This window comes from Peromyscus eremicus, chromosome 7 (assembly GCF_949786415.1).
Source record: "Peromyscus eremicus chromosome 7, PerEre_H2_v1, whole genome shotgun sequence".
In the NCBI taxonomy this organism is placed as follows: Eukaryota; Metazoa; Chordata; class Mammalia; order Rodentia; family Cricetidae; genus Peromyscus; species Peromyscus eremicus.
The window spans coordinates 27884516-27911498 of record NC_081422.1 but is presented as its reverse complement, the minus strand read 5'-3'; the positions used below and the strand labels follow the sequence as shown (position 1 = coordinate 27911498).

The following is a 26983-nucleotide window of genomic DNA, read 5'->3' as shown; positions in this document are numbered from 1 at the left end:
GCTTCACCAGCAGGCTCCACCCATCAGCCTCCCACAGGTGAGCACTTCCTGTTCAGAGAGCAGCCCTAGGAAACTGCCATTTAACTGTGCCCTTCATGCCTTGCCAGTTCCTTACTATTTGGTTACTTGTATTTGCTAAGTGGGTGGGGGCAGTGTATCTGACAAAAGGAGGCATGTCAGGCCAAAGAAGAGCAAGAAAAGTAAGTAATCCAGTAGGCAGGATTGCTAGCGAAAGGCTGAGTCATAAAACCCACTGCAACAGGCTAAGGGAACAAATCTTTCCGTATCTTTGCTGATACTAAGTTGTGACTGTATGCTACTGACAAGTTCTAAAACGCATCCATTTACATAGGCTCTGTATGAAAAATTCTGAGAACGACAGTTATGCATTCATCAGGGAAAAAAGTTTGCTCAGAACGGAAAATCCAGAGCTTCCCAAAGGAACTTTCATTGCACAGGGGTGAGGCTCACGTCACCTGTCCAAGTACTTCCTGTCCTCTACCAGAAACATTCACCAGCAAATGAGGCAGTCCTCAGCAACCTCTACCAGAGGAGCATTCAACCAGCCCCAGCTTGTGACTATTAAAACACGATCGTTAGCTAGCTACATAAACACTACACACTGAAAAGAATCTTCACTTACCCTACATTATCACCACTGAGTTGGATTTTTTTTTTTCACTAAATGGGAAAACACTGACATATCTTTCTGTTCCAATTGAGGTTTTACTAATTCCAGTGTAGAGTTCACCATCAGATATTGTTTTCTTCAACAAAATCATTATATTGTACCAGACACAATTCTAAGAACTTACTAACGTCTTCATCCTAACTGAATAAAGCTGACAGATACTGTTGTCTGATCTTACAGATAGGTAGAGAGGCTGAGCAACACGCCAAGGCTGCATAGCTATGAGGCAGCAGAGACAATGCTCACAGAGGATTTACACTCACCATGCGAGACTGTCAGTTACACTTACTCTCTCCTCCTTTTCTGAACATAGCTCTGAATACAAAATTGTTGCTAAATGGCAAGCCACAGTAAGGAAAGCAATGCATTAATTTGATTTGAAAATACAAAAGGACACAGAGAATCCCAAGTGTGGCAGGAACAAAGCAAGTTAATTTTCCAGTAGTGGAACAGCTGTGGACTTGAGGGTTTTGTTGAACAGGATGTAAGGCTCCTAAAATGTATTCATGACAGGGAAGGCAAACCCATTCTTCTTCAATTTCAAATTAAACACACCTCCCCCTGCCCCTCATCCTTTCTTTGCTCAATGGAAACCCAAGCAGAGGAGGGCAAGGGTAAGAGGAGAGAAAGAAGGGGAAAAGGACAAAGGTGGCTGCTGGGACTCAGCTGGTAGAGTGTCTTCACACAGGCATGAATACTCAGATCCCCAGCACCCAGACAGAAGGCCCAGTGTGGTGGAGGATGTCTATAAGCCCGACACCGACACCAGGGAGGAAGAGACAGGCAGATACCTGGTGCTCACTGGCCAAACAGTCTTGCTGAACTGGTTAGCTCCAAGTTCAGTGAGAAACTCTGTCTCAAAAAATAAGAGTGATTGAGAAAGACATTCCACTTCAACCTCTGCCCTCCACATGCATGCAAGGGTGTGCACACACACACACACACACACACACACACACACACACACACACAAAAGTCTAGACACATACACGCCCTCCATACAAACACAAAGAATAAAGGAGGGAAAAGAAGAAAAACATATTATGTAGAAAAGCCTTTTAATCCCAGCACTCGGGAGGCAGAGGCAGGTGGATCTCAGTGAGTACGAGGCCAGCCTGGTCTACAGAGCGAGATCCAGGACAGGCGCCAAAACTACACAGAGAAACCCTGTCTCGAAAAAACAAAATAAAAAAACCAACAAAAACAAAGACTGTTATCTGTGCCCAGTGTAAATAGACAAGAAGTGTATGCAAAAAACTGGCAGATCTGGGTGTGAAGTCTACACTGGTTAACTGTACTGGGATAATGTCAGTTTCCTGCTTTTGATTATGCACTACATAGCTTGTTATGTAAGATGTGGCAACTCGGAGGAGGAGTGACAAGTACAGGGACCTCTCTGTGCTATTTCAGCAACTTCTTCTAAGACATTATTTCAAAATGAGAAATCTGAAGTCCCTCTAACTGAAAAACGCACTGCATTGTGTCAACTATTGATCACTATGGCAGAGGGGAACTCACTTATCCTTTCCCCCTCATATCTAACAAAAATGTTTAGAACTATCTATCTGTGACAAATGGAATAGGATGTGCCTTGGTGTGTGTAGGAGGCACAAGAGAATTCACTGGGGAGACAACTGGCTATATTCTTAACTTTCTAGTATAAAAATTACTGGAATAATTCAAAACTTTCACAGTGTGTCTGCAAATTCTTTGAATCAAAACACTTTTTAACACTCCCATGTTCCACATACCGGCCAAAGCTACCATCCACCTCCTGCCTGGTCACCTCAATAGCCACTGTGAGTCTCTTTTCTTTTACCCCTAAGTCAGCCGCCAAAATTATCCTTTTAGCAAAGTACATTAGATCACACAACTGTTCTGCTTATAATCTTCTTTACTTTCCTAAGTAACAGTGAAAACCCCACAGCAGCACCTGGGCCCAGAGCATGTGATGGCATCCTCTCCCCTTCTGACCTAAACCCTCCATCCTCTCTCCCTTGGCCTTTCTGATGGCATGTTTACGGGTTAGGATCTACACAGCTTTGTGTCTTAATATTCCCTTCAAGTCTTTGCTCTAACAGTCCCTTCCCTGAACACTACTCTCCTGAAACCTCAACCCCACATGAACCAGATGCTCAGCCTCTGAACCCCACTCAGCTGTATTTTTCTCCACAGAACTTACCTACTATACCATGTAGTTCACTGATTTATTCACCACCGCCCCCTCTCATGGCTCCCTCTCAATTCCCCCAAGATTGAAATTCCATCTGTTGTATTCTATTTCAGCTATAGCATGTATTATGCACCCAATTACTTACTGATCAGGGGACTGAGGTGTTATTGTTTCTCAATGGCAAGGCACTTGGCCTAGCTGGAATGAGGACCAGGGTCAGATCTCTCACCACACAAGATAATAAAAAAAATCTGAATGAAACTAATACTTGAAATGATTTCTTAAAATGGCAAAGATTAATTCAGATAGACAAGTGTGGCTAGGGGCCTATTCCTAACACAGTTTTAAGGGGATGTGAGGCGTTAGGAAACATTTTTGATGCCTCTAATGGAAACAGCTCTTGTTCATAATTAGAAGTCAAAAACTGTTTTCAAGTATGCATCAGGCACAAAGGATGCAAAATTGCATAAAATGGGAGAAAGGTGAAGGAAAGGGAAAAGCCATCACAAGTTCTTATCTAGGGTTCTCTTCCTGATGAAGCATAAGAAAATATTATCTTAACAATCTTTACAATGTATTCAGAGAGAAAACTGACTCAGGCATTCTAACTCTCCCCTGACTCCTCCATCAAAGATACTGATTTTATCACCTAATTCTTCTTTTTAAAATTGATTATCATTTTAATTTTATTCCTGTTATGAGTATTTTGCCTATATGTATGCATACATACTCTTTGTATGGCTGGTGCCCACAAAGGCCAGAAGAAAGCATCAGATCCCCTGGAACAGGAGTTACATGGGATTGGGAAAAAAACATGTGGTTACTAGGAATTGAACCCGAGCCTTCTGGAAGAACGGCAACTGCTTTTGACCACTGAGCCCAAACCCGATGCTTAAAGCACCAGCCTCATGTACGTTTATGTTCAGCAGAAGAATATTTAAGACAACATTCCAAATAGGATAAGGAAAAATGTGGTCATTTCAATCGAAGTGACATTGAAGGGAACATGGCAATAAAGAAGTTGGAAAATCAAAGAACAAAGAACGGGAGGGAGGGAAAGAGGGAAGGAGAGAAGGAGAGAAGAAGGGAGGAGTGAGTGAGATAAAGGAAATAAAGTGACGGAATCAGCAACTTCACAAATAAAATGAGAAAGAAAGCAAGACATTAGAAGACCACTTTCTCAGAAGACCATTACAAGGAAGTTTTGCCTTAAAAGAACACTGTAGGAGGGAGAAGGGTGGGTATAATAAAAATGTGTTTATGAAACTCTTAAAGAACTAACAATTAAAAACAAACAAATTCAACACTGCAGGCTGGGCATGCTGCTCTGGGACACGGCCCTTGACCAGCATGCAGCCAAGGCCCCAGACTCCACCCATAGCATTACTCCAGACAACAAAGAAACAAGCAAAAAACTATGAAGAATTTTAGGTTTTATTCTTAATTTCAAAACTATGCTACTAATTCAGGCTGATAAGGTGTCAGATTAAATTACTTGTTAAATAACTCAAAAGATCTCATGTTTTACCTATAAAATTCTTCCCCAAAGTGAAAGCTCAATTATTTCTGTATCTGCTACCAGAGGGAAACAAAACTGGCTATTTCCAACCAGAGAACAAAAATACATCATGCAAGCCTATTTATGTGACCATCTGAAGAGGCTCCTTCTCCCACCGTCGTGCTATAAATACTATAATTAGGGCCTGAGAGATGATTCACCAGGTAACTGCTCTTGCTGATAGGCCAGAAGATCTGAGTTCCATCCCTGGGACTCATGTGATAGAAAGAGAGAACTAACTCATGCAAGCTGTCCTCTGACCCCCACATATGTATCATGACATGAACACGCATGTGTGTACACACACAGTCACATTAAATACATGCAATAAAAGTAATTTGGGATGTACTGGGAAAAGTTTTAAACCAAAAAATTTTATCAATTACATAGATCTTGTTTCTGACTGGGAGATTAAATCACATGAACTGATGAACAGGAACTTGGAGCTGAGAGCAGGGGCTTGCCTAGCATACCTGAGACCTGCCTTAAGCTCCAGCACAGAGAAAAACCAACAGATAGATGACAGATAGACGTGCAGACAGACAGATCTCTTTCTACTTTAGCTTAACTCTGACTGTTTATTGTTTTAACTCTCTATTGCTTCAAATTGATATTTTTATATTTCCTTTTTACATTTTCTAAAAAATTATTAATTATTGGAGAATTTCATATATATTTAAAGATTGATTTGTTATATGTATACAGGTGTTTTCCCTTTGTATGTTTGTGTACCACTTGTATTTCTGATGCCTGTAGAGTTCAGAAAATCAGATCCCCACACAGGATGCATCCTCCCCTTTTCACCCTCCTCTCAACCCGCCCATCCGTTCACACCTCACTGTGAGATTCCTTTGGGGGAAAAAAATAATAATTACTTCTTTGCCCAGCTGATCCAGTTTGTGTGGCCCAGCTGGTTTTGGGATTGGGGCCTGCTCTGTTGTACCAGATTTTAAAACAACAAAAAACGATTCTCCCTCTTACAACAGCCATCAAATGCTAATATCTTCTCAGCTAGTAGAGGAACTACCCATCTACCTTCCTGTTCTCTAGGATGGGATTTTGTCTGGCTGAAACTTGCACAGGTCTTGTGCATGTTGTCACAAATGTTACATTTCACGTGTGCTGTTGTGTCTGGAAAACACTGTTCCTTGAAGTCATCTACCACCTCTGGCTCTTACAATCTTTCAGCCCCCTCTTCTGCAGATCCCTGGGTCTTAGCATGAGAAATGACATGTATGATCTGGGGCTGGACACTCTACAATCTTTTGTTCTCTGCACATTGGTCAGTTGGGTCTGTGTTAACTGCCATGTACTCCAAGGAGAAGCTTCTCTGAGGAAGGCTAGCAGATGCTCATATCTATGGGCATAGTGGTAACTTATTAGGAACACGTGGCTACGTGGCTCTAGGAGAGAACCCAATACTATCACTCCACTAAATGTGCTAAATGGCCACAGTATTAAAACTGGCTTTTAAAAAAATTTCTGTCCAGCTATTTTAATAATGGTCAGAGAGATTTATCTAAGTCCCTAGTCTTTTGGGTTTAGAAGTTCATACCTCAAAAGTACAGTTTAATTTCACATTCTGTTTGTTTCTCTGTGTATCTCTGGCTGTCCTGGAACTGGCTCTGTAGACCAGGCTGGCTTCAAACTCAAGAGATCATCCTGCCTCTGCCTCCTTAGTACTGGGATTAAAGGTGTGCGCCACCACCACCTGGCTAGTTTCACATTCTCATATAGTAATATTTATGTTCCTTAGAGGACTATTTCATATTGTGTGCTGGGTGGTTGAAATGTTTGTGTGATATATATGTATATTTATGTGGAATGGAAGATAAGGCTGCTTGGGATCTTTTGGTCCAGAGATTGTTTTTAACATTGGGAAGCAGGAGTTATTAAAAGATAGTCTGAAGGAATACAAAAAAAGCAAACTTGGCTTTTTTTCACCTGCTTTTTCACTGGTTCTCTGACTCCTCTTCCTCTCCCCTTCCTCCTACTCCCTCTCTCACAGATAAGGTGAGATAATGTGACAGATGTAGACTGTCATCAAGGAAATTATTTTTAAAAGATCAGGTGTTGATCCTAGTAATGAAATGATGACATGAAAATTTAAGAATTTATTACATAAGCTTAAGAGAAAACTGCAGAGCAGAAGGCAGAATCACCGAAGTTGAAGACAGTCCATAGAAACTATCCACAGAAAGAAATGAGAGAACACAGGCAACAGAAGAGAGTCCAAGACTGGTGAGACAGTGTCATGGGATGTAAGTAATGTGGGTAGGAAGAGAGGAGACAACAGCTGAGCACATTTCCAAACGGGAAAAAGACACCAGTAGTTCCTCCATGAACACCCAGCAACACAAACCCAAAGACAATGTATTTCTTCCCTTGTAGCACAACTGCAGCTTCTTCTATCAAACTATACCCTATTATCCACTGCTATTCTTTCCTTTTTGTTCTCTCTTTTTATTTTTTTCCCCCTTATGCACTATGAGTATTTGCTGTCTTGGTCAGGACACAAAAACTCAGCTTCATTTTCATCTACACAAATTATTGAACACATTAAGAACACTAAAAAAAAAAAAAAAGCTTTAAAAGGAAAAAATTTCCTATTGCCCTTGTTGTATAATAGTATAGGAAGCTCTAAGTTTTCAGACTCAAACTATAGCTGCATCTTTCCGATTTGGCATCTACCAGTGACAGATGGCAATGTTAAAAATAAATAGAACATTCAAGTTGTTTATACTGTAGGCAAAGACAGTTTTAAAGTGTGAAACAAGCCCAGGGCTGATTGAATTTGCATCATCTCTTTCAATCTGTATTAGGAATGCACTTTTCCTTAAGCCAACTCCGAGTTGTTTTCAGAAGGTCAACCATTAGCTGTTGAAGGCATACTTGTTTTCCTACTAATGATTGAAATTACCAGTGACTTGCAATTCTGCAAATATAAACCTTTCTATAAGTGATTAACTTTCTCAGTGGTAAAGGCTTCAGGGTTTATTATTATAAGAACCATTACTTTTCCTTGAAAAACATGACAAAATATGTAATTAATACAAATAATTGCGATACCAAAGTTAAACTAGGTTTTAAAAACTGAGGTTATAGGACACCTCTGATTGAAGCTACTAACATTTCGATGTAATGACTAGAAAAATTTTAGCTTCCAACAGGAAGACAGATAAAACAATCTGAAAAAATTACAGTATTTTTTGTTATGCTCATGAAAATCCACAAAGACCTTAGCAAATTGGCTTTCAAAAAACTCTGACACTATTTTTACAACATTCAACAAACCAGAACTAGAGGGAAAGTTCCTTAGTCTGGTAATGAACACCTATGAAACTGCACACAGAAAACATCTCCCTCAATGACCAGAGACTGAATGCATTCCCCTAGATTGTGCATAAAAAGGGTGTATGTGCTTTTGACTTCTATTCAATTTTGTGCTGGTGAGTCTCACCAAAGAAAACCATCAAGAAAATTAATAAATAAAAGCAGCATCCAAACTGGAACAGAACTAGTACTTGTACACACTATTTTTAATATAGGAAATCCCACAGAAACCATTAAAATGCTATTAGAACTGAGGTTTCTGAGTAAGAGGACAACTGGAAGCCTCTGGGTGATGTAAAAAATGAGACGCATCAATCAAAATAACAAAGAATAGATTCTAGGAACTGGAGAGACAGCACAGAGATTGAGAGTACATGCTTGTCTTGCAGAGGATCCATGTTGGTTCTTAGAATCCTCATCAAGGGGCTCACAATGGTCTGTAACTCCAGATCTGGGGGATCTGACACACTCTGGGGTTATCTGTGTTTATGCGCGCGTGCGCGCGCGCACACACACACACACACACACACACACATACACGAATTAAAAATAGACTCTTTGTTTTTAATATTCCAAAAAGAGAAAAGATTGGAAAACACTGGCAATCACATAGGGAGAGCTAAGACAGCTCAGAGGTGCAGAAAAAAAGAAAGACAACTCATCAAAAAGAAGCAAGCAGCACATGGCTCCCACCACATGGCCCTCTGTGTTATGGAGGAAATCAACAACTATGCCCAAAGGAAAGCTAGGCAGCGCTGGTGATGGTTGGCAGGCCTACTCTTAGAACAAGCCCAGGAGACTAAGTGACATCTACAGCAACACTGCTTCAAACGGGTACTTGATGCTTAACAGATCTGAAAGTACACGGACAGGCCAGACTGTACAATGTTTGCTTCCTGCACTCACAACACACTCTGGAGACAGCCCTTTACTATATTCCCCACCCCGGCATGTGCAACCTGAGGAATCTGGGCCAAAAAAGTGGGAGATTTTGACCTGTCAGCTGCAAAGCTACATGTGGACCCTGCTACAGAAAGGGAAACTACTATGAAGTGACATGTAACACAGGCGCAGCACCAGCATTGAGTGTAGGAAATGTAAACCCTTCCAATATCAACTTCTCCCCTGAAGACCAAGCAGTTGCTCCAACAACGCATCTTTTTAAAAACGTTCATCCTTTGTCCCTCATCTTTGGTCTCATGCATTTCCTTTTTTGTTTCTATAGTTTTAGTAATATTTTGTCTTTACATTATTTTTCTACCTCTTTTTACATTTACTGAATTCTGTTTATACCTATTTTCATTACTGCACAACCACTTGTGCAGTAATGAAATCTTCATAGCACACTCGATATTACCGTGGGCATTTTCTGTACTAGAGTGCGCAGGCAGCCAGAGGTCAATATAGATAGAGTGCCTTATTTTTTGAGAGAAGGTCTGCCACTGAACCTGCACCTCCTGGATTTCACTAAACCGACAGGCAGGGAGCCCGGGGACTGTCCTGTCTGTCTGTGCCTCCTGATTTGGGATGGCAAGCATGCACACTCTTTCACTTAAGGTCCTTATGCTTATGAAGCCAGCAGTACTTTACCAACTGAGCCATCTCCCTGCCTCTTTGTATGTATGTATTAACATTTACCTGTGTGTGTGTACACATGTGCAATCGTAAGTGCAGCCTGTAGCATGGAGATCAGAGAACAACCCATGAGTCAGTTCTTTCCTCCCATCCTCAGTCTTGGCGGCAAGAACCTTCAGTTGCGATGGATGGTGGTGGCGGCGCACGACTTTAATCCCAGCACTTGGGAGGCAGAGGGAGGCGGATCTCTGTGAGTTCAAGGCCAGTCTGGTCTGCAGAGCAAGTTCCAGGACAGGCTCCAAAGCTACAAAGAGAAACCCTGTCTCAAAAAAAAAAAAAACAAAAAAACAAAAAAACCCAAAAACACCAACAACAAAAAAAGCAAAACAAAAAGAACCTTCTATTGCTCAATCACCTTGCTGCCACACTCGCCAATTGCCTTCCATATACTTCCTTATCTTGTTTGGTATCCTGCTGCTGTTACAATATCCCTCTCCTCCTCTCCCAGTGGTACTAGGACCTGAGCCTCCGGAGTCAACAGTCACTAAACACGGCTGTATCTAGCAAAGTTATGCTTCTAAATTGGCTGAGAAATATGGACATCTCAAGAGAAGCATAAACTAAAGAATTTATGACCAACAAGCCAACCCTGTAGTAAATAATTAAAAAGAAATGACAATCCAGCCAAACAGAAAAAGTAGCCAAAAATTACAGGACTCAGCAATAGCTCTAACCATAAACGGTCTTAACTCTCTATTTGAAAGACAGTCGCTAGCTATGGGATTTTTAAAAGATCCAACTGTGAATTGTCTCCAAGAAACCCAATGGCAAAGATACCACAGACTGCAAGTGAAAGGATGCAAGCATGGGTATCGAGCTAATCACAGCAGAGATCAAGGCAACAGAGGTAATCTGATATGTGAAGTACATTAAAACCCCAAAGTAGCAGAAGATATTAAAAGGCCATTAGATACTGACAAAGGGAACACAAAGATAACAGCTGTTACCATGTGTACTAAATGTCGGTGCTCCCAATATCATCAACAAATACTGATAGGTATAGTAGGACAGAGATGCTCTAAGACAAAACAATAGGAGATTTCAATACCCAACTCTTACGAGTAATTAGATTAACCAGAGTGAAAATCAACAAATACAATTCAGAGTTAAACTGCACCAAACATTAAACAGACATAACACAGAACATTCTGTTCAAAAATTACAGAATATACATTCTTCTCAGAGGTTCAGGTAACAGTCTCTAAAGCAGACCACATTTTAGGCCATGAGACCAATATTAGCAAATATAAATGAGTTGAGATTTCTCTTTATCTTATCTGATTATAGTGGAATACAACTAAAATTAACATTATATATATATATATATATATATATATATATATATATATATATATATATATAGTGTGTGTGTGTGTGTGTATTCACAAGCCACATAAGGACTTGGGATACTGAACAACATATTCTTGAATGACTAGATGGACACTAAAGAAATCAAGGAAGAAATAAAAATATTGCTAAATGAAAATGGATCTCTGAGATGCAGCAAAGACAGTTTGAAAAATCAAAGTTTATAGCTCATAGAGCTCAAATAAATAACTTAATGATGCTCTTTAAAGTCATAGGAAAATCAAGACCAAGCAAAATCCAAAACTTGCAGAGAGAACTTCAGGGAAAAATTAATGAAATGGAGACTAAGAGAACAAAATAAACAGAAACTGAACTAAAGAGCTGTCACTTTGAAAACAAAAAACAAAAACTGATGAACCCTTATCCAATCTAAACAAAAGGAAGAGACAGAAGACTCCTATAAGACATAAAAAAAGGTACAATAAATTCCAATGAAATTCCAATCATTAGAAAATAATTTGAAAACATATTCTGAAATAACTAGAAAATATAAATGAAAAAATTCTTCATGACACATATGACCAAGCAAAATTAAGAGACATGAACAACGTACGAAGATCCACAACAAGCAATGATATTGAATGAAGTAGTGGTAAAGAGTCCCTCCCCCTTAATCGAGGGACTGAAAAGATTCACCACTGACTTCTACCAGACTTCGAAAGAAGAGTTAACATTAGTCCTTCTCAAATTGTTCCATAAATAAAAAAAGAAGGAACACTGCCAAACCCTTTTATGAATCTGAGTTTTACCTTGATATTAAAACTAGATAAAGACACAACAGCGAAAATTAACAGACCAATTCCCACAATAAATATACACATAAAAACTCATTGAAACACTTAAACAAATACAGAGAGCATCAAGATCAAACATCATGACCATGTTAGTTTTGCTTCATGATGCAAGGGTAGTATCCTAACTTGCTTTCTATTTCTGTGATAAAACACAAGATCAAAAGCAACCTGGGGAGGAAAGGGTTTTTTTTTTTAACTTATAACTCCCAGGTCATGATCCATCACTAAGGAAAAGTCAGGGCAGGGATTCAAGGCAGAAACCTCAAGGAAGGAACTGAAGCAGAGGTAATGAAGGAATGCTGCTTATTGGCTTGCTCTCTGTCTTTGTTAGGGTTTCTATTGCTGTAAAGAGACACCACAACCACGGCAACTCTTATACAGGAAAACATTTAATGAGGTAGCTTACAGTTTTAGAGGTTTAGTCTATTATCTTCATGGCAGGACATGGCAGCATGCAGGCAGACATGATGCTGGAGAGGAACTGAGAGTTCTACATCTAGCAGGCAACAGGAAGTGAACTGCCTCATTGCACATGGCTTGAGCATAGATGAGACCTCAACGCCTGCCTCTACAGTAACACCCTTCCTCCAACAAAGCCACATCTCCTAACAGTGCCACTTCCTTTGGGGAGCATTTTCTTTCAAACCACCACACTCTCCACAGATCACTAAGCTTCCTGGTTTATATAACCAAGGACCACCTGCCCACAGGTGGCTGGATCCTCCCACATCAATATTAATTAATTACCCACAGGCCAATGTGATAGAAAGACATTTTTCTCAATTAAGGTTCCTTCTTCTCAGATGACTCTAGCTTGTATCATGCTGACAAAAAAACAAAACAAAACAAAAAACTACCTAGTGCAGATGATTTAACAAACAAACAAAACCCCCAATATATAAATAGACTTAAGGACAAAAATCTGGATAATCTCATTAGATGCAACAAAAAAAAAAATGCCTTTGATAAAGTTCACGAAATAATGAAAATTCTTGGAAAAAGTAAAGAATAGAAGGAAGATACCTTAACATAGCAAAGACTACATATGACAAACCTACAGCCAATGTCACAGTAAGAGGGTAACTGACAGCATGGCCTCTACAACCAGGAACAAGACAAAGGTATCCAGTCACTCTTAATTCAGTAGAGTACCTAAAGTCTTAACTAGAACAGAAGAACATGAGAAATGTACCAAAAGCATATAAAATATATATATATAAGGAAAAGAGTCAGTTTTTCCTATTTGCAGACAACTTAGGAGACCCTAAAGAAACCTCCAGAAGACTCTTCGCTCTATTAAACACTTTTAACCAGGTAGAAAGATATGTATTCAACACAGAAAAATCAGTAGCCTTTCTACACACCAACAAGGAACATGAGGAGAAAGAGGGACCGGGGGGGTGGGGTGGGGTGGAGAATTTAACATAGCTTAAAAAATAAAATAACTACTTAAGAATAAACCTAAGCAAAGAGGCGAATGATCTTCATGACGAACTTTAAAAAATAAAAGAAAAAAATGAAAAAAAAAAAAAGAACACTAGAAGATGGAAAAACTTCCCATGAATGTTGATTGGAAGAATTAACATGGTGAAAATGGCTATATTACCAAAAGTTATCTACACAGTTAATGTAATTCCCAGTAATATTCCAACAACATTTTTCACAGAACTGAAAAAAAAGAGCCCTATAATTTATATGGAAGCATAAGATCCCTGAAGAGCAACAGTGATCCTAAGCAGGAAAAGCAATGTTAATAGTATCAAAAGAACTAATCTGAAATTATACTACAGCGCCCAAACAACATAACATGCTACTGAGTGTCTCTCTCTCTCTCTTCCTCTCTCTGCCCCTGCCCTCTCTGTCTATCTCTGTGTACCCCCTTCAAGAGTTCAGAATAGAATGGAATGTCTAGAAATAAACCATGTAACTTCAGCTACTTAATGTTTTTCAAAGGTGCCAGAAGCATGCATAGGATTCAAGAAATCATTTGGGGAAAGTAGATAACCACATGTAGAAGAATGAAACCAGATCCCCCTCTCTCATACTGTACAAAAATTAGTTCAAAATTTACCAAAACTTAATACATGTCCTGAAACTTAATATAAGATTTGAAATTCTGAAACTGCTAGAGGAGAACATACAAAACCACTTCAAGATATAGACGTATGAAAGGACTTTCTGAAAAAGCCTCTAATAGTTCAGGAAATAACTTCGAGAACTGACAAACTGCAGGTGCATGAAACTAAAAAAACCTCTGCACAGAAAGCAATTAGCAGCGTGAAGAGATGGTATACAGAATGGGATAAAATCTTGGTCAACTGAACATCTCAGAAGACGTTAATATCTAGAGTCTATAAAGATTTTCCCACAAATCAATCAACCAATAAACTGGCAAGTTAAGTGAACAGACAGTTCTTAAAAATACAAATGGCCAATAAATATATAATCATCTAGTTGATTCAAATACAGAAATATGCTTAAGGGCATATTTGTGGGGATGTTTCTAGAGAGAGTTAACAGAGAAAAACTTACTCTGAATGTGGATGGTACTGTCTCATAGACTAGATTCCCAGACTGAATAAAAAGGGGAAAGGAGGAAGGAGCCGGCAGTATTCCTCTCTCTACTTCCTGACTGTGCTGACTAGTTCTATGTCAACTTGACATAAGCTAAAGTCACCTAAGAGGAGGAAACCTCAATTAAATAAATATCTCCAGAAGATGGGCTGTAAACAAAATGTAAACAAGGAGGTCATTTCCTTAATTAGTGACTGATGAAAGAGAGAGCTCAGGCCATTGAGGGTGGTACCATCCCCAGAGTGGTGGCCCTGGGTTCTATAAGCAAGCAAGGTGAGCAAGTCACGAGGAACAACCCAGTAAGCAGCATCCCTCCATGGCCTCTGCATCAGTGCCTGTCTCCAGGTTCAAGCCCTGCTTGAGTGCCTGTCCTGACTTCCTTCAATGATGACAATGATGCAGAAGTGTAAGCCCAGTCACTCTTTCTTCCCCAAGTTGCTTTGGTCATGGTGTTTCATCACAGCAGTAGGAACCCAAACTAAGACACTGAGGACATAATGTGGCCAACTGTCTCATATTCCTATTGCCAGGCTTTCCCTATTGTGTTCCTTCCAATCATATGTCAACACAAGGCCCTCATTCTTAAGTTGCTTTCGTCAGGCATTTTGACAAGACAATGAGAAAAATAATTAACACACCACCCTTGGACACATGCCCAGAGGAAGTTATGTCAGCAAATCACAAACACTTGCACATTCATCCTTACTGTTGTAGTATTCACAACAGCCAGAATATGGGACCAGGCTAGATGTCCATCAACAGATGAGTTGTTTTGTTTTTTATGTGGTACATACACACATCAGCCGTAAAGGAGACTGCTCCCAGGTGTGTCAAGTTGACAACTGAGATGAGCCATCACATACATTACAGGAAAATGGATGAAACTGGAGTCATTGTGTAAAGCAAAAAAAAGGAAGCTCAGAAAGACAACTATCGTATCTCCTCTCACAAGTCCAATCCAGATTGACGTATGTACACTGTGATATGGAGTGGGGCAGTAACTATGAGTGAGGGAGGAAAATACCTGAAGATAGGGAAGAACAAGAGAGGGTAACAGGCAAGAAGAAAACCCAATCTACACATGCATTTTGTCATGTGAAATCTAAAAGGACAAAATATTGTCTGGTCTCTTTCAGATGCACAATCTAGATATCAGGAAAGCAGACATCTATTTTTTTAGGGGGGGACCATTGAGAAGGGAGAGTAGGAACAGGTAAAGGTAGCTGTGGGCAAATATGAGCAACATATAGTAGTGTATATGTGTCATTAGGAAGCCCATTATTTTTACATTAATTAAAAAACCCCTATGTACCAGAAAGATGAAAACATGTCAAAAACTTGCATGTGATTGTTTAGAACAGCCAGAAATACAAACTACTCCACATGAATAGGCAAATATCATTAAGTTATAGCTACATTAGAGCACAGGAAGCCTTGAAAACATTATGCACAGTGAAGGAAACCAGCTACAAAAGATAAAATGTCCAAATAGAAAGAGTACACTGGGTCAGAGGAGTGAGGCAGAAGAGAGTTCCCAATGCCTGCTAACTCACTCAGGATTTTTTTGGGGGTAATAAAAACGTTCTATATCGGCTTTACAAGTGTAAGGGCACTGAAGACTATGAATTATATATTTTATTTTATACATATAAAAGTTTTGTTTGTGCATATGTGTGTCCTGTCTGTCTAGGTGTGTGTACCAGAGTATGAGTATGGAGGCCACAGGACATCTTTGGGAGTCAGTTTTGCTCCTTCCATTTTCATGTGAGTTCTAGGGATAAATTCAGGTTGTAGGGCTTGAGTGACAAGCATCTTTACTTGCTGAGCCATTTTGCCAGTCCTGAATTATGTATTTTAAAAGAGTGAACTTCATGGTATGTAAATTATATTTAAAAATGTCTTTTACAGCCGGGTGGTGGTGGCGCACGCCTTTAATCCCAGCACTTGGGAGGCAGAGGCAGGCGGATCTTTGTAAGTTCGAGGCCAGCCTGGTCTACCGAGCGAGATCCAGGAAAGGCTCAAAGCTGCACAGAGAAACCCTGTCTTGAAAAACCCAAAAAAAAAAAAAAAAAGTCTTTTACATAACTAATGCCATACTGTAAAAGAAACCTATAATCACCAAAGTTACTAATAAACATTTATCAATCAAACACCCCAAATAGGACAAAATTGCTTGAAAATGACAAGAGAATCCTGGCTTAAGTAAAATTCCAGACAACACTATTCTGAACAATTTTCTTTACTGAGAAATATAGTTAGTCTCTCTAAAATAAATGCCTATGAGAGAAACTGAAACAATGCCCCCTAACCTGTGAAGTGAGACACTGGAAGGCTGTTCCATTGAGCTTTTCTCGCATGAAACAATGCCCCCTAACCTGTGAAGTGAGACACTGGAAGGCTGTTCCATTGAGCTTTTCTCGCATGCTCGACACAAACATTGCCTGATGCATGCTGAGAAGACGTGGGAGAACACTTAACAGAAAAGAATAACCTTTGCTTTTCCTGCTTCTCAAGTATGGGTTCTAAATCCAAGAGTACTTGAGGAAAAACAGTTCCAATGAATTTGGGGGCCCAGAAATTTCTTCTTCTCTCATTAGGATAGAGGGAAAGAGCAGAAGAAATGTAAGATAACCAGAAAAAGTAAATTTCACTATATTGTTCTTATTTTTCTTTTTAAAACTTTATGTCAAGGCATGTAGTTTACACCTCTAATCCTCAGGAGGCAGAGTCAGGAAGATTACAGCCAAACTGCCCTACACAATAAGACTATTTCTTAAAAAAATAAAAATAAAATGCTTATCAAACAAGCATCCTTGCACTAGGATTTCAGCAGAATCTTGTCCGGATGAAACCACTTGAATAAATTTAAAAATCCCCCATTTTCTTTATTACTTAAATCCTCTGTAATATTGCTTTGCTTCCTTATAAGCTATTACACATATTTATATACTAGAAAAAAATAGAAATGCTGTTTAAAACAGTTTTTTATGCCCATACGTACAGATAAAATACATGTTCTTTGCAACTTTTAACTTTCAACTAATCATACCACCTAGATTAGGTAAGTCTGTCATTCTGTCTGTTTCTTTCCTCCACTGTGTGTGTGTGTGTGTGTGTGTGTATGGTTTGAAAAGGGGTCTCATATAATTAGACTGAACTCAAATTCACAACATAGTTGAGTCTAGTCTTGAACTCCTGCCTCTACCTCCCACATAAACAAAAGCCACCACAGGTGGCTTCCAATGTCACTTCTCTAACTTGTACTCACCTTATCCATCAGTATCTAGTCTCCTACTATGTAATTAGAAGAGCAAATAATGACAACGCTTACACAACCCACAGTTCATTAAAATGGCCAAAAAATGGGAATGCACATAATTCTTTGTGACATGCTCTACAAAAAAGAAGGCATTTAAAAATCAAAACCACATAAAACATGTATTGTATCAATAAATGCAAAGAACAGCAAAGCAAGCAAAACACTTTCTTGAAATACACCGTATGTTATCTGCAACCAGCTGGCCACAATCACACAATGGAGAAGGTGCACTCACCTGGTTTTGGCACTGAGTTGGTCACTGACTGGGGAACTTTCTGGTTAATTAACTCGACACAATGACCAGGGAAGAGTCCCACCTAAAGAAAAGCAACAAAGAGAGGATTCCAAACCAGCAAATAGACCAGTGTGTGAACACTGCCAACTCAGTTCCTGTAATGGTCTCCACAGCCCCTCCCGAATGATTCTAATAGTCCAGGTCTCTGAATACCAGATGACAGTTACACAAGCAAATAATAAAACAGTCTGTTGCTATGAACATATGAAACTACATGTGGCTTTCTGTCCAAATATCTAGGTCTGCTTTGTTAGAGTTTTAAATTTCCTAAAATTCTTTCATACCAGCCAAAGTATCTAATCAGACTACAAGCCAAACATCGAATAGGTAAAATTTTAACTAGTTAATAATTTACTTTGCTGAAATCTTAACCTAGTTGTATTGATACCTCTACAGTCAACAGTTAGGTTGATTTAAAAAAAAAAAAAAAAGACTAACACCAAGCCATCATTCAAATAGTTCTCTATCTTCTTCACTCTCCTGCAGGTTTCATTTAAAAATAACACAATGAAGATAGGATCCTGAAATAATGATTCACTTAAAATGACAGTACCCACTGCTGCTAAGGAATCACAGTGCAGGACAGGGGGAGCAGGAAGAAGAGAAAGGCCCTTCCGTCCGGTGCAACAGACGGTGGCTTTGCAGAGCACACCATACTGCCCTTACATCCGAGCTGCCTGCAGGGCCTTAGGTGAAATCCCAACAAGGTGTAACTGAAAAATACTGAGTTCCAGGCACTCAGAGGTATGGTGTGACCAAGAAAATGACTACAGAGATAAACACCCTAGAGAAAATGTATAAAGAAAAATCTTTACCAATATTTATAGATGTTTCCTCAGATAGGGATATAAATAGGAGACCATGCAGCAGATGTTAAAAGACGAAACATGAAAACTCCATCACCCTGCATCTCCCTTTGTTGACAGACTGGGGAAGAATGGGACTGTCTTCCAAGAGTATGACTCACGATGTTCTGAGCTGTATAGTTTCCATCTGTGTGGGGTTACTTTCACAGACTCATCTGCTACATTCTTATTTCAATTTCTGGATCAATACTCTATGATACTTCTTAAAATTATGAAGACATAATCACATAGTAAGTTGAAAAGGAGTTGTTAATAGAGTATGGGTTTTGTCTAAAAATTTTGAATTAGGGATTATTAAAGCCATGTCTTACAAAATGATGCACTAAAAATGTTTTAGTAGTAAAATTATTTTAACATACATATTTAACTTCCTATTTCTCCAAGCAAGTAAAATCTTTTCAAGATTGGTTGGACTGAGTAAAAATCAACTTGAAAAATCTTCATTTTTTTAAAAAAAATTATGTATTCTGCAAGAGGATATATGGCACACTGGCTAACAGGGCAGCCTCAAAAGCAAGAGGACTAGGCCAATCCTGAATTTGCTACTTGCTAGGTTAGATAAGCAACTTGGTCTCTCTGTAATTCAGTTACCCTCTCCAAACACAATAATAATAATACTTATCTCATAAGGGTGTATATGGGGATTAAACAGATTAGTTTAACTCGATTGTATGTAGTAATCACTTGTCAAATGCTATGTTATTATCCCAGTATGCTGGCTACTGAAGACTTCAAGGCTCTCGCTCCTCCACCAGATGAATAGGACATTATACCATCTCTTCTATGTGTGTACGTAAGCGAAGTTACTCTCAAATGTTATTCCTCCCATAACAGCTTAATTCAGTTCAATTTATAAACACCTGAAATTTGCCATTAAGACCAGATGGGAAAAGCAGCTCACCCACATTCTAGGTTCTGGGCACTGAGTAAACAGCTTAGTTTTCCAACTTGTGAATGAGCAATCTCACCACTCACACTTCGAGAGTTTAAGTAAAAATACCTAGCCTTGCAGGCGGTGGTAGTGTACACCTTTAATCCCAGCACTCGGGAGGCAGAGGCAGGTGGATATATATCCATCCATCCCTAGCCTAGTTCTTGAACTCAGGTGTTATCTGAAACTCAGCAAATAACAAGTTCCCCATCACTTCCCTACAAAAACTGCTCAAAGCTTGATGAGTTTCTTTCAGGGGTCTATGTCATCACATATTCTATTTTTATCTTTTAAGATTGTCTCAATGTACTATTTAGGTATATGGGGATGCAATGTCATGCTATTCTCCTGTCTCTCCTTGTGGTTATAGGCATCTCAGCCATCACCTGACCACAATGAAAGTCCTAGAGAATCTCAGAGGCCTTTGCCTACCATCATTAAGCTGTTGACTCAAATGCAGACATCATCTACCTTTTCTCATGAATTCTTTTCCTTAAAGTCAAAAGCATTCCTAATGGTGAAGGGATCTTGACAGACAATTGTATATATTTGTAGAAGGCAAGCAGATTCTATGTTCCTATTATAAATGATCCATTATAAACAAATGAAATTGTATTCTGTTGAAAGTATTATTCACTGATGTAACTAACCTGAAATAGTTAATGAACACTGATACTTATCAGACGAATGTTAACTACTCCAACACATACGAAGAATTCTAAACCACTCCAAGTGTAAGTAGTGCATGTGTCTAGAGCTCTGGCAATAGGACCTACTTCTGTGACATCTAGTTTTTTATCTTATTCCTTTTGCATCAGTGTTGGGAATAAGAGAAGCAGGCCTATCAATCATCCAGGGTCAAATGAGATTCAGCTTTGGGAGAAGATGGCAGAGAGACAACAAAGAAGACATTGGAAGAGAGAAAAGACTGATTTTGAGGAAAGGCTGGGACAGAGTAAGGAGGGGCTCACAGAAGGGGTGAGGAACATTACTTCAGTAGTTTCCCTCTAAGTATCTTCAATGAAGTGAGATGTCAGAGAAGGTATTAAACCTGGGAATGTGCTGGTGTTTATTAACAGACCCCAATGAAGAAAATGGCTTTTGATTTATGGCATTCACTAGTGTTTGTGGCATAAGCACCCCACCATAGTTGGTTCTAAAGTGCCAGTGGGGCACAAGATTGAAAAGTGATGCAGAGTAGCACTTGGTGATATAATATTTGTATCATACAAACCCATGAGAAGAATAGAATGTCAAGATCAGGAATAGTGGAATATAATAGACCAGTCACAAAACACTGTATTTTAGTACAATTCATATATTGTAAACTTCCATACTTCAATTTGTAGCAATGGTTCCACCTAGTAACTACACTAACTCAGAGAGTTACAAGTGACTCCAGTTCACCCCTAATCTGTAGCTATCTATGGGGGCCTGCACCTGTGCACCACTGGTAGCTTTAGAATCTATTCCAGCAGGTTGGCAAGTCTTAGCTCAGCCTCAGACTCATAAAAACACAGAGAGCTGTGATGGGCTGGGCTGTGGCCTATCTTGAGAACATGTAAGTTAATTAGAGTCCGGTTTAGCTTCAACAATGAGCATACTAAAAATATTTTGATGCAAATTAAAGAAAATGTTAGGTAAAAAAGAAGTGAGATATAAATAGCCTGGAGCTTTGGTACAAGTAGGAATAGAAAAGAATCCCTGTGCAACAAGGAGGCCTTCTCCTAATACTGTCTCTGAAGCAGTCAGCCAAAAGCTAAAAAGGAATTTCAACATGAGAGCAGCATGCAGATCATGACTTTCACAAATTTTTTCAGTTTAATTTATGGCTAGGGAAACTCAGGAGTTATCAGATTAGCAAAGCTAAGCTTAGCAAAGATCTGCTGCTCAGTCTCACCACAGATTTTTCTATGGAAGTTATTTAGCCTCAGAAAGCGAAAACTGCACTACTTCATTTACTGATCAAAACTTCCTGCCCCCCTAAATCTTTAGTGTTTATATTCCACAACTGATGCTGAAATTCGAGGACTTCTAACCTTTTCATGCCTATTGTCCCCCACTTGGGTAACTATGTCTCTTTCAACTTTTTTCCTATCCAGGATGGACACCTTGTTGACCATGTGAACATTTAAACCAATGCCCTCAGCTTCCTTGCATATTAGTCTTGTACCAAACAAATTTAGCAACACCCCGAAGTAAACTAAACCTTTTCTATATCTGCACATCCTATTTCTGAAGAAAACCACATAACTGAGGATATTCAAACCAGTACAACCTCATAGAAATGCAAATTATTTTCCCCTTTCCACAACCATTCTCGGCGAATCTACTCTGTTTTAGACCATCCCAGTCTGACCTCCAGGCCCTTTCCAACACCATCTCATACATGAGCATGATGTCAGTAAGTCTAATATCAAGTAGGTTATGCTGTCAATTAGTCTAAGATTTTAAAACTAGAGCTAACTTTCTGTTCCCAGTGAGCTGTTAGAAGTAGAAAACAGTACTTTTCAAAAATAAAGAGAAAGAGACAAACAAAACAAAACAGAACAGAACAGGCCAAGGCTCTTACAACCAAGGATCTGAAAGCTGGAATGGCAGTCCTCACTTCCTTAGTCTTGTTTCTGTTTGCACTGACTGCTTGTGAGCAGTTCCTGCATGGGTTCTTTACACATTTCTACCTGAGTCTCTCTCTCCCTACACTCTTCATCTCCCACAAAAGCACACTGCACTGTCTTCTGAAATGCCCACTCCCTAATGTCCATCAGAAAAAAAAAAAAAAAAAGCTTTACACCCTGACAGATGAGTTTGAGATTCAGAGATAAGGTCAGAGATTGGGATGTCAATCTGGGAGTTGACAGAAACATGCTATTTAAAACCCAGAGCAAAGAGAATGAGAAGACAAGTCTCCCCAAAATGTAGAGGTCAAATGGTAGAGCACTCCGTGGTCAAGGCAACAGAAAAAAAAAATACAAAGCCAGAACTTGCAAAGTGCTGTGCCAAGTCAGTCAAGAGAGATGTCAAGAGGACAGCAGTCTGATAATGATGAGGCTTAGCTATGACGACTAAGAAGACGAGTATACTTGTTTCTGCATTCAGCCAGAGGCCACACGTGCTGTCACAGATGCAGGGTTTAGGAGTACACTTATGATAGATGACTGTCGAAGAAAACTAGAGTCTACCTCCTCAGAATACAAAGAACATTGAGCTGAAGACAACTGAAATACAGGGCAGCTCCGTCTTCCCTCTGATTGCCTAACGCTCAGCTTCTTAAAACAAAGGTTGCGTAAGTGGGGATCATAAAAATTTGGCAATAGTAGAACATTTCTGTACACAAAATCACCAAAAGTAATTAAAAATCAAACACAAATGTACCCAAGCTGTTTGTGTAGCTTTGGTGTGGGCTCTGAGCACACACCACTCACACTTGTACTGCACAGGCTCTGAGCACACAACACTCACACTTGTATTGCACATGTCACCATACCATGCAGTGCCCATGAACACTGCCTGAAATGACCTTGGCTTAGATGTGAGACTCCTGGATGTTAGGAGTTACAGTGACTTTACTGTATATGCAAATTTTCTGCTCTTACAGAAACAGTAATGGTTTAAAACAAAGACTTTCAATATTTTCTTGCCATAATTCTTCAGTAACTATTGAATTAGAGCATCTTTGGACCACATGTGATTAGAATGCTTGATTGTAAAAACTGTTGATTGGCAGTGTGGTAGCACACACTTTTAATCCCAGAACACAGAGGCAGGCAGATAGATCTCTGTGTTAGAGGACAGCCTGGTCTATATAGTGAGTCCAGAACAGCCAGGGCTCTGAAGAGAGACCCTGTCTCAAAAACAAACAACCTGCTGTTTGCATCTTGCTTAATAAAAATCATGAAATAAAATTTGTCCAGAAATTAGGAGAGAATTTCCAACGATTTCTGAATTGTCCCTAAACATACTTCTAATATGTTATAGTGAATATTTATGCAAAGTGTTAATCTTAGCATTGATGATTACAAAATCAAAACAGTGATCAATATGAAAAATACTGATGATGTTCTACATCCCACATTATAAAATATGTAGTCAAGGTTTAATTTGTATTTAAAGCTAAACAAGCATAACGTCAATAAGTAATAAAACAATATGTATACGAAAAATTTTTTTAAATAGATTTCTTTATGATTTATTAAGTGTTTGATTTGTATTTCTATTTTTAATACCTGTATACCCAAGGCTGTTCACTGGTTCTCCAGTGGGAGTAGTTATGAGGGGAAACAGTTTAAGAAGGCCTGGCCTGAGGCAGGACAGAAATCTATTACATTAGTAAAAGGTCTGCGTTCTCCCTCCACCCTAGAGGATGAGCAACCTCATCCATCCTCTGTACAACCCTGCATTGGCACCAGGGGGCGCTTGGAGCCAAGCTGCCTCCTCCAGTTCATCTCTCCTACACTCACCTCACTAGCTCTCCACCTCTGGAAAACGGGGATTGCTTTCCCTTACACTGTCATTTCTCCAAAATCAACTGTTCCCCTGCTGAAGGCAACCGAGACTCCAGGCCACTGCTTGCAGTTACTGTTCCCTGAGGCTCTCATGCTGCACGCACTACATGTTAATAAAATTCAGTTCTTTCATGTTAATTTGCCTTTTGTTGTAAGAGTCTGGTCCAACTACACATTTGTGAGGGCTGGAAGGAAAATATTTTTCACACCTTCAATGTAATGCTGAGCCTAGAATCTAGATTGGATAGGGACAGTAAATACAAGAAGTGGGTGACGGGAAATGAAAGGACAATGGAATGGCATCACTCACAATAAAGAGTATGGGGCAGAGGTGTCTCTTGTAAGGCAAACACCTGAGGAGATTCTGTTTCTTTTCTGAGTTAATTCAAGGAAAAGCCAAATAAGACAAAATAAATTACAATTGCCTTAAACCTATTCTTTCCTTTATCACTTAGAAAAGACACAAGAGCAGGAAAGTGCTGTGGGATGGTCTGTATGTCAAATCTGTTGCTCTGATTGGTCAATAAATAAAACAATGATTGGCCAGTGGCCAGGCAGGAAGTATAGGCGGGACAAGGAAGAGAGAATTCTGGGAAGTGGAAGGCTGAGTGAGGAAGAGACTACCTGGAGCCGCCGCCAGGACAAGGAAGATGTAAAGTACCAGTAAGCCACGAACCATGTGGCAAAGTATAGATTAATAGAAATGGACTAAATATAAGAGTAAGAGCTAGACAATGATAGGCCTGAGCTAATGGCCAAGCAGTTTAAATAATGCAAGCGTCTGTGTGTTTATTTTATAAGTGGGCTCCAGGACTGGTGGGACTTGGTGGGACACGGAGAGAAAAGCTCTCCAGCTACAGGAAAGAGTACCATGTTTAAGTTGGAATGGGTGGGTTAATGGATAAATATGGTCAATGAGTAAGTTTATAAACTAGAGCAGTTAAGAGCACTGGCGTTCCCAGCACTCACAGGGCAGCTCACAAATGCCTGCAACTGCATTCTATAGGTTCCAATATTTCTCTTCTGGCTTCTACCAGAACCAGGCACACACACAATTCACTTACATATATGCAGGCAAAATATTCATACACATAACAAAAAATTAAATCTTTTAAAAAGAGAGAGCACTGGAATAAAAGACAGAAACAGGGAATGAATGAGAATGTGTGGTCAGTCATGAGTAGTCATTTTGTCATAGCAAGCAAGGAATTTGAAGTTCATTCTGCAGAATATAAAACCAGCAAATTCTGAACACCAGAGGGACAAAAGGTCTGTTTTAGGAAGAAATATAGTAGCAATGTGTCTTTCAAAGTAGAAGGGATATGTGATATAAGAAGCAGAATTTCACTGGAAATCTGTAAGAATAGAGTAATAAAAAGGTAATAAAAAGCTTACGATATATAAAATGAAGAAGAGCAAATGGATGTAGAGGACAAATTTTCAAGTGGGCTGAGCATAATTTTTCTTTTACCTTTCTTGAGTTCAATTGGTAAACAATGAACTGCACATGATTAAAAGTATATTTTAATAAGTTCTGAGACCACAGTCAACACAGCTAATAAACACATTCACCAACTCCAAGGTTCCTTTGTAACTCTTCCTTCCTTACATCTCACCCTCTTCCCCTGCTGCCAGGCAGCCCCTGATCACCTATATACCGCTGCACATTACTTTGAATTTCCTAGGACTGCATATGAATGAAGCCCTATGGACTAAAGTTGCATTATCTGTCTTCTTCCACACAGCATTATTTTGAAGATCATTTGTGTAGCTACATGTATAAATGATTAATTCCTTTTTATTCCTAAGTAACAGGTCATTGTATGGATGCTACCATATGCCTATTCATGAATCTGTAGTTCACAGATAATCATTTATAGTTTTTGACTATTATATATAAAGCTGCTATAACCACCCATGTTCAAGCTTCTGCATAAATATTCTTTCGTCTTGGGTAATTCATTAACAAAGGAATGAATAAGATATAAATAGGTATATAATTCACCTAAAAATCCATCAAACTATAAGCCAAACTGGCACAGAACCCTACATTCTAACCAGCACTGTACAAAATTTCTAATTCTTCAGCCTTGCCACTTAAGTTATGTGGCTATGCCTCACTGTTTTAGCCTGCACTAATGATTATTGGTATTGGAAATCTCTATATGTTTGCCATTAAAATCCTTTTGGTTATGCATATGTTGTAACCCTTGCCCATCTTTGAAACCAAGTTCCACTTCTTAGTGAATTTTGGAATTCATTCATATGTCCTGTATACAAGTTCTTTATCAGATATAATTACTGCAAATGCTTGCTCCTAGTCTTTGCTTACCTTTCTATTCTTTTTTATGGTCCTTTTTACAATTTGATAAAATTAAATTTATTTTATGAATTGTTCATCTGATGTTACATTTAAGAAATCTTTGCCTAATCCAAAGCCACAGACATTTTCTCTTATCTTCATTTGAGGAGTTTTATAATTTATCCTTTACTTTTGGGTATGTGATCCATTTTGAGTCAATTTTCACACTTGATGCAACATATGAACTAAAGTTTATCTTGGAGGCAAAAATAAAACGTTCCTTCACTGAACTGACTTCTGATGGTTGTTGGAATCACTCGTCCATGTATGTGTGGGTCTATTTCTAGACTCTATTCTGTTCCACTAAGCTGTTTTGATTTGCATCAATACCACAAGCTCTTGATCCAGAAGTTCTATAGCAGACCTTCACTTTGTGCTAGCTCTCTATATTGGTTGTTTTACAAATCAGGCCTGGTTTTTCTATCCTAAATCCCCTGCATTTCCATGTAAATTGTTTAATCCTCTCATCAATTTCTACAAAAGAGATTTGTGGAGATTTTTACCTAGAATTAATTTCGGAAGGAAGAATAACTTAAGAACACAGCCTGCAAACACACTTGGGTTGTCTTTCATTTCAAC

At 39.1% G+C, this 26983-nt stretch overlaps 1 protein-coding gene across 2 annotated transcripts in view; it reads right to left on the bottom strand.

The window, feature by feature from the left end:
* Positions 1 to 26983, bottom strand: part of Arhgap32 (Rho GTPase activating protein 32) — a 152921-nt gene that overhangs the window by 42799 nt on the left and 83139 nt on the right. For both annotated transcript variants that reach the window (XM_059267578.1, XM_059267577.1), the window contains one exon: positions 17681 to 17762. In XM_059267578.1, the coding sequence (XP_059123561.1) occupies positions 17681 to 17762 (82 nt within the window). The remainder of the gene's footprint in view (positions 1 to 17680; positions 17763 to 26983) is intronic.